At 43.0% G+C, this 9,315-nt stretch overlaps 1 protein-coding gene across 1 annotated transcript in view; it reads left to right on the forward strand.

Moving 5' to 3' along the window:
- Nucleotides 1-3,854: 3,854 nt before the first annotated feature.
- The window catches only part of LOC112071084 (thyroid receptor-interacting protein 11), a gene marked incomplete at its 3' end in the record, with an annotated part of 20,411 nt that continues 14,950 nt past the window's right edge, over nucleotides 3,855-9,315 (forward strand). The window contains 5 exon segments of the mRNA XM_070439241.1: nucleotides 3,855-4,519; nucleotides 7,704-7,759; nucleotides 8,310-8,420; nucleotides 8,644-8,946; nucleotides 9,149-9,217. Of these exon segments, the coding sequence (XP_070295342.1) occupies nucleotides 4,381-4,519; nucleotides 7,704-7,759; nucleotides 8,310-8,420; nucleotides 8,644-8,946; nucleotides 9,149-9,217 (678 nt within the window).

Raw genomic sequence — 9,315 nt, forward strand, 5'->3', positions numbered from 1 at the left:
AGCATCAATACAGGACTAAGATTGAATACCTTACTACACCGCTCTGACGCTAGTCAAGTGCAGAACTTGAAACTATTACGACTACAGAAGGGAGACAAGACGGCGAGGTCCGAGCAGTACACTTAGCCTTACCAGATGAGCTAAATGACTTCTATGCACGCTTCAAGCAAGCGAACACTGAAAGCATGCATTAGAGCACCAGCTTTTCCGCGAGCAACTGTTATCACGCTCTCTGTAGCCGATGTGGTAAGGACCTTTAAAACAGTTTCAACATTCACAAGGCCACAGCCAGACGGATTACCAGGACGTGTACCGAAGCATGCGGCTGACCAACTTGCAAGTGTCTTCACTGACATTTTCAACCTGTCCCTGACTGAGTCTTAATACCTACATGTGTTCAACAGACACCATAGTCCCTGTGCCTAAGAACACCAAAGGTAACCTGCCTAAATGACTACCGACCCGTAACACTCACGTAATTGTAGCCATGAATGATTTGAAGGACTGATCATGGGCTCATAGTCACCAGGAGGCTCCGCAGAGGAGGAAGTGGCGGACCATCCACTTCAGAATTTCATAAAATAAAAAAATTGTCAAACGTTTAAAAGTGTACTTTTTAGATAAAAACTATACTAAATATATTCACGTCACCAAAATGAATGCATTAAAACACATATTTTGCAATGCAATGCAAGGGCTACAGAACCTCAAAGCACTCTGTAGGGTAGCACCATGTGTAGCCGGAGGACAGCTAGCTGTCCATCCTCCTCTGGGACATTGACTTCCAATACAAAAACCTAGAGCTCATGTTCTTCACCCCCTTCAGTAAAGACTTACACAGTAATATGACAACTTCTAGAGGACGTCCTCCAACCCTATCAGAAGCTCTTGCAGGCATGAACTGAAATGGTTGTCCACCCAATCAAAGTATCAGAGGGTGAAATCGGAGTACTGAAAAAGCATAAGCTACAGCTAGTTAGCACTGGAAGTGCAAAAATGTTGTTGAGTATTTGACTCAAAGAGAGAAAGAAAATAGTTTGAAACGCGTGTTTGAACAAAATTCATTTCTTCCAAAAATGGAGGCGAGGAGAGAGAGATTTTCAGTTTCATTGTAAGCAAATGCAGCTAGCTAATTTCAGCCTAATTCAGCATCCCTCTGTTTGCAAGCACTACAGAGGGTTAGTCCGAACGGCCCAGTACATCACTGAGCCAAGCCTTTCTCCATCCAAGAAAGCCTCTATAACCAGGCGGTTGTCAGAAGAAGCCCTTAAAAATTGGTCAAAAGAGCTCTCCAGCCACCCAAGTCCACCAGACTGTTCTCTCTGCTTACCGCACGGCAAGCAGTACCGAGAGAGCCCAAGTCTAGCGTCCAAAAAGGCTCGCTTAACAGCTTCTACCCCAAGCCATAAGACCGCTGAACAGGATAATCAAACGGGCTACCGAGACTATTGCATTGTCCGCTGCTGCTACTCCCGTTATTATCTAACATAGTTTGATTTGATTTGATCAGTTTGAACATTGTCAATACAAAAAAGCGTCATTGACCTTAATTTGGCCTTTGACTGAATCTATGTATGAAATATGAAATCTACATTATGGACAAAAGTGCATTATAATTTCCATGGACAGCGTTAATAACAGTTGGAAAGCATTGACGTCTATTGGAAGAGGATCGATGAAATAGGCTGCTGAAGGCGAAGCGAGACGGTGACGTGGTTGGTAAGGGTATCGATCAAATAGCTGCTGGAAGGCGTGAAGCAACGGTGGACGGTGGTTGGTAGAGGTATCGTATCAAATAGCTGCTGGAAGGCGTGAAGCGAAGACGGTTTTATGGTTGGTTGAGAGCGCGCCTGTTGAAATGAAAAAGCGTTGCGGTAGCTTTTCAGATAAAGAAGAACATCAAGACGAAGCAGCTGTTTTATAAGGAATTGGATGAACTGTTGAAGCCGCTACATTCCCGAGGGGTCCTGCTGATTGTACGGAGATTGTGACAGCCGGTAAATGCATCCCTTGAGAAGCAAGAACAAGATGTATGTCAGGAAGAAGTGCAATTATCATTAAGAGACGTATACTTGGATACGGAGAAGTACAATGAGGAAAAAGAGAGGCAGAGTAACATCGAAGAGAGAGAGGGAGCGGGAGGAAGAGGATTCTGAGACAGAGGGAAGGAAGAGGAGGCTAAGACGTTAGTAGAGGGAGGAAGATGAGGTCTAAGAGAGAAGAGAGGAAGGGAAAGAGGAGGTCTGATTAGCAAGAGCGGAGGAAGAGGAGGTCTAAGAAGAAGGAAAGGAAGGGAGGTCTAAAAGAGAAGTCTAAGAGAGAGAGGGAGGAAAGAGGAGCATTGAGGAAAGTAGTGGGGTATGTGTTAATTGTAGGGTGACCATGGCGCTGGGGATCAGAAATGTTCCCCGTGCGGAGATGCAGTTGAGGTTTCCCAGGTTAGGAGTAGTGCAGAAGTTGTCATAGGCTGAGGCAGTGAAATAAAGGTAGAGTAAGATGGGTCAAGGAGGAGGATCCTGAAGGAGTGGTGTGACTAGTAGATCTGTAACCAGTGACAGAGGGAGGATCCTGAGAGAAGTGTGTGACTAGTAGATCATGCTTACCAGTACAGACGGGAGGGATTCCTGAAGAGGACTGGTGTGACTAGTAGATCATGTACACGTACAGAGGCGAGGATCCTAGAGGACTGGCAGCTGGTGTGACTAGTAGATCTGTACCAGTACAGAGGGAGGGATCCTGAGAGGACTGGTGTGACTAGTAGATCAGTACCAGAACAGAGGGAGGGATCCTGAGAGGAGTGGTGTGACTAGTAGATCTGTACCAGAACAGAGGGATAAACCAACAAGTGATATGTTTCAGTAAGATTGGATTTATAGCATTTATAGCCAATGGTTATCAACTGTACTGCAGGGATGGAACGTAAGTCGCAGAAACTGGAGTTTGGGAAAGGGGGATACCTAGTCAGTTGTCCAACTGAATGTATTCAACTGAAATGTGTCTTCTGCATTTAACCTAACCCCTCTGAATCAGAGGTTGTGGTAGCAGCTACAGAAAGGTATTTGGGTGTGTGAGACTTGACACCAGAAGAGTTACAGGGTGTGTTAAGCGGTGGTGTCCCATCCTTTCAGGTTGTTGGCCTGAAGTAGGACTAAGTACATAGGATGGTGTTAGTTAGATGGTAGGGTATTTGATTATTTATTTATTTTTCAAGCAAAGTYTAAGGGAGTTYTACTCCAGTCTAGTAGGTGGCGGTAACGCAACYTTTATTGGARYCCAACCGCCATTAAACCTCATCGAAGAAGAACATTGCTGTCTTGAATGCAGACCAAGTATAATCAAATATTTGTATAACTAAACCAAGATAGACCACATCACATCCTGTCGTTTCCAATAGGAACAAATGAGTCATAGTTTGCAGAACAAGCAAGGAAGGTCGGCAGAGCCAAGAACGAGCTAGCGAGATCCATTTACCTTCTAGAGCATTCATCTGCATATTTCCGTTAGGGAACGACTACTCTGTGAAGTTCACGCTTGCACTCCTAAACAATGCGATTTAAAATTAAAATAAAACACGTAGTCCACTCTGTTCAAAACTGATTCTAGTTTTGGKAACAGAAAACTGTATTGAGATCAAATGTTTAATCGATGAGGAAATTAGCAGAATGTCGGCCCAAAATCCATCTCCTTCCATCTTCTCCCACTGCCGGCCACTGTGCTTCCTACTCACTACCATATTTGGTAGTGAGTGGAAACGCCAAGCGGATGCTTCACATTTATACATCCGGTGAAATATCTGTCTCATTGTTCTATCTGTTATGTTCCTCCAATGTCCCATGATTCCGTGTTGCGGCTGGGCTGTCCACGTCAAACTCTGTCTGTGACAGCACAGCACCGAGCTGAGATGGCTGCAGTTGAGGTGGCAGACCTAGTACGTTGTCTGAACCGGTATATACATACACGATAAAGACGACTGATATAATAGACCAGATAATCATCTCGATAATGTTACGCGGATGATCCATTATCGAACTTGTTTAGGTTCGTAAATCCACGGGACCAATCTGACTGCAGTGAGTGACACATCCAGCTAGCAAGCCTACGTTAGCATACCAGCTAACTAGCTATCCGGCCAACTACAGTAGCTAGCTTGCCAAACAGTTTCACTCTACCAAATTGACAACTTCACAAAGGTGACAAAAGCTAGTTTTAAGAAGTGCAAGAATTCAGGAAAAAAAACGTTTCTATGAGTTTTGACAGAGAGCTGAATTGTATGAAGGTAGGGTCGAAGTTGATCGCCACTTTACTAGCTAGCCTAGCCAGTGTTGGGCCTGTTTGTTATTGTTTAGCTAGCTAACTAGCTAACGTTAGTTATTCTCGAAGATGTCWTCGTGGCTGGGTGGACTGGGCTCCGGCCTGGGCCAGTCTCTTGGCCAGGTCGGGGGAAGCCTCTCCTCATTCACCGGACAAATATCAACCTTCACCAAAGATATGCTTCTGGAAGGAGTTGAAGAAGTTGGAGGTGAGTAAAAACAGATGGCAGAAGCTAAGCTACAGTAGGTACCACACAGCCAGCAGGGAACTCAAGTCAGCAGGAAAGTTTTTCTTTATTTTGACTATTTTCTACACTGTAGAATAATAGTTAAGGCATCACCACTATGAAATAACACATATGGAATCATGTAATAACCAAAAAAGTGTTATATATATATTATATTTGAGATTRTTCAAATAGCCACCCTTTGCCTTGATGACAGCTTTGCACACTCTTGGCATTCTCTCAACCAGCTTCACCTGGAATGCTTTTCCAACAGTCTTGAAGGAGTTCCACATATGCTGAGCACTTGTCGTTGTCCTGTTGAAAAACAAATGATAATCCCACTAAACCCAAACCAGATGGGATGGCGTATGGCTGCAGAATGCTGTGGTAGCCATGCTGGTTAAGTGTGCCTTGAATTCTAATTCAAATTACTAAATTACTGACAGTATCACCAGCAAAGCACCATCACACCATTTTTTTTTTTCAACCTTTATTGAACTAAGCAAGTCAGTTAAGAACAATTCTTATTTACAGTCATGGCCTAACCATAGCAACACCTCCTCCATGCTTCACGGTGGGAAATACACATGCGGAGATCATCCGTTCACCCACACGGCGTCTCGCAAAGACACAGCGGTTGGAACCAAAAATCTTACATTTGGACTCCAGACCAAAGGACAAATTTCCACCGGTCTAATGTCCATTGCTCGTGTTTCTTGGCCCAAGCAAATCTCTTCTTCTTATTGGTGGCCTTTAGTAGTGGTTTCTTTGCGGCAATTCGACCATGAAGGCCTGATTTACACAGTCTCCTCTGAACAGTTGATGTTGAGATGTCTGTTACTTGAACTCTGTGAAGCATTRATTTGGGCTGCAATTTCTGAGGCTGGTGGCTCTAATGAACTTATCCTCTGCAGCAGAGGTAACTCTGGGTCTTCCTTTCCTGTGGCGGTCCTCATGAGAGACAGTTTCATCATAATGCTTAATGATTTTTGCACCTGCACTTGAAGAAACTTTCAAAGTTCTTAAAATGTTCTGTATTGACGGACCTTCATGTCTTAAAGTAATGATGGACTGTCGTTTCTCTTTGCTTATTAGATCTGTTCTTGCCATAATATGGACTTGGTCTTTTACCAAATAGGGCTATCTTCTGTAGTACCCCCCCCTACCTTGTCAAAACATAACTGATTGGCTCAAACACATTAAGAAGGAAAGAAATTCCACAAATTCACTTTTAACAAGGCACACCTGTTAATTGAAATGCATTCCAGGTGACTACCTCAAGAAGCTTGTAGAATGKCAAGATTGTGCAAAGCTGTCAAGGCAAAGGGTGGCTATTTGAAGAATCTCAAATATATAATATATTTTGATTTGTTTAACACTTTTTTTGGTTACTACATGATTCCATATGTGTTAGTTCATAGTTTTGATGTCTTCACTATTATTCTACAATGTAGAAAATAGTACAAATAAAGAAAAACCTCTGGAATGAGGTGTGTCCCTAATTTTGACTGGTACWGTATATATCAATTTTTTTGTAATACATTTCTGTCTCTATACTTTAGCGTGTGGGGGCTTTCACTAATCCACTTACTTTGACCAGAAAGACTACTGTTGTCATAAGTAAACAATGTTTGACGGATGAACTTGTGACAGACAGACGGACAGGAACCACAGAGAACTTTGATCGCTACGTTCCAACCGACACATACTGAACGCAAAGCAAGATTACACATGACTCATATCAGTAACTCGTGGAGGGCTGTTTCAGCTCTGAAATGAACACGCAGCCTACAGTACATTTTTGTTGTTGTTGTTGTTGTTGTATTAAATAGACATATTACGTAACTGTTGAGAACTAGGCTAATTGGACTGAAAATATGTTTTGAATTGTAGGGATTTAGTTAGAAAATCTGTTTTGTTTGTGGGATCGTGTAGAAAGTGCTGCTGAAGCTATGTTTGTTTGCCTTTAGAATGTTGTTTTGTGACGTGAAAGACTTTAAGCAGATCTCTTCATATGTGTCACATGTAGTTGTCAACCCCGGTAGTGCCTCATAGCCGCCAGATAGATAAAATACCTCATCACCTTCSAGACAATATCAGATAACCTCGGAATGGCAGTAGCCTATTTTTAAAAGCACAGAAATCAATATTATATCAGGGTTTCCGGCCGTAATGTCATTAAATGTAAATAGTTGCTCAGCGAAAATCCATATTTGGTGAGTAATTAACGTATTTTGACATTTTTATGACGCTTGCAGAGCTGTGTAATGGGAGTTTAATCTCAGTTCGGGACTGTAATCTAGGTTCAGGACTGTTGCAACAGGATGAGGTTAGGAGTTCTGGCTTGTAAGGTCTGTAGGTAGCCAGGAAGGATGTGTTAAGGCCTCTAGGTAAACCAGTGAAGGATGTGGTTAAGGCCTCTAGGTAACCAGGAAGGATGTGTTAGGGCCTCTAGGTAACCAGGAAGGATGTGTTAAGGCCTCTAGGTAACCAGGAAGGATGTGTCTAGGCCTCTAGGTACCCAGGAAGGGGGATGGTTAAGGCCTCTCGGTAACCAGGAAGGATGTGTTAGGACGAGGGTGTCTAGAAGAGATATATAAGGGAAACATTAGGAACATGTCACATAAAGGTGCAGACTCGACAGAGTAGTGACAGGTGACTATGGGGTAGAGGACCAGGTGTGGGGGGGAAGGGGCGCATGCCGACTAATGGAAATACACACGCCACAATTTATTTCCAAACTGTTTTGCTAATTAACCAATAGATCGATAACCATGACTGTGTTTACATCGACTGATATTTCCGTCATTGAAAAAAWATATATATTTTGCAATGGGATTGTTTTTTTTCTCCCAGACAATTTTGCTGGCAACTACTTTATTTATCGGCAATTACCGGCTAACAGCAACCCTGTATATTAGGACAGTAGGTACAATTACCGGCTAACAGCAACCCTGTATTATAGGACAGTAGGTACAATTACCGGCTAACAGCAACCCTGTATATTAGGACAAGACACACCCAGTACAAATGAAGTGTTGAACTAAAACTTGATTGGTTTTTAGCAAATCTTATTTTGACATGTGGCACATGGATATGTGGAGGATGCATGGCTGTGATTGGTAGTCCACTTGTTATCACACAGTATTTCATACTTTTCTTTCAGATGCTTCCACTGAGCTGCTGGTGTCCAGTTCTAAGCTGGAACAAGTGGAGGCTGAGGTATGAGGATTGTTACCATAATAGAGGCCGGGTTTCCAAGACACAACATTTTAAAGCCTTAATCCTGGACTAAAACGTTATTTTATTTAAGATTCTCCATTTGAGTTATGCTATGAAATCCAGCACTAGATTTAATAGTGTCTGTGTGACAGCATTCCTTAAAAGTATAGATTTGTAACATATTCCCTGTGTGTTCATTGTTCATCGGAGTCTGATAGTTGTTTATGTCCTCTCTCCTGTTTCTCTGTGTTGCAGTATTAGTTTTAGTTTTAATGTTTTATTTATTTATTTATTTATTGCAAAACAGTGTTATTTTATTTTTATTTATTTTTTTACAACTGCAAACTTCAAAGAATTGGTCTGATGGTAATTTGTGATGTCATCACCCCCCCCCCCCCTCGCTTGGGGAACAAAAGAGGACCCACCCTCCTCCACTTGTATCATGTCATGTTATACCCGGACCACCTATTTATTAGTTAATTAAATCAATATTGAAATGAGGTGAAAAGGAGACTGGAGGAGGACTTGAGTTCTTTTCGTCTTGTTTCAGTACGAGCGTTTAAAGAGGATCCACGCCGAGCTGGAGGAGAAGCTGGAAGCCTCAGAGATCCAGGTTAAACGGCAGTCTGCTGAATACAGGACCCTGATGCAACAGAAAGATGTACGGTCTGATACATAGATATTATACACTCAATGAAATTGAAAATGTCATTATCTTGGAAAAAGGAGTAGATAACTACAGTTTTCTGAGGGAGTATTTCACAGTGTGCTGGTATCTATCTGTCTTTCAGGACATTACTTTTTTTTGTACCTTAAACCTGCAAGTTACTGGATGTGTCTGCGCTACTTCTAAACTGTGTCGTCATGTCATGTCACCTGTCCAGGTGGAGATCAGTCACCTGAAAGCCCGTCAGAGTGGACTACAGGAAGAGGTCCAGAAACTCCAACACTCTGCTCAATCAGCTACCTCCGACTCTGCTGTACTTCCTGTCACCACCGCCTCCGCCACCACTACCTCTTCCTCTTACATGTCCCGCCCCCTGGGGGCCGCCCTCCACCAGGGTTTCCATGGCAGCGACGAGATGGACTTCGGTGACGTCATTTGGTCCCAGCAGGAGATTAACCGTCTGTCTACGGAGGTGATGAGGCTGGAGGCCGAGGTRTCCCACTGGAGACGCGTGTCTCAGGTAGGTTTACGTCGACTGTAACACATTTGATCTATTACCGTTTACTGAAAGGATTCTAAAGGTTCATGTTAAATTCCAATTTAAAAATCCTTGGTATGAAATTCAGAGGTTTCTTCTCTAGTAATACATACACGTAAAAACCCACATTTTTAAATTGAGGGATGGAATCATATCTTAATTCTGATATTTCTATTTTTTTCAGGCATCCGTAGCCCCAGGGGCTGGAAACGGTGACCAGGGAGAGGTCCTGAAGCTTCAGAGGATCATCAAGGTGGGCGTTTGCATGTGCTTTCTCCTTGGGAGTCTAGGCCGGGTTACTGTAAATCAGGGCTCTCCAAACCTGTTCCTGGAGAACCACCCTCCTGTAGG

Source organism: Salvelinus sp. IW2-2015, unplaced genomic scaffold, assembly GCF_002910315.2.
Source record: "Salvelinus sp. IW2-2015 unplaced genomic scaffold, ASM291031v2 Un_scaffold1511, whole genome shotgun sequence".
Classification (NCBI taxonomy): Eukaryota; Metazoa; Chordata; class Actinopteri; order Salmoniformes; family Salmonidae; genus Salvelinus; species Salvelinus sp. IW2-2015.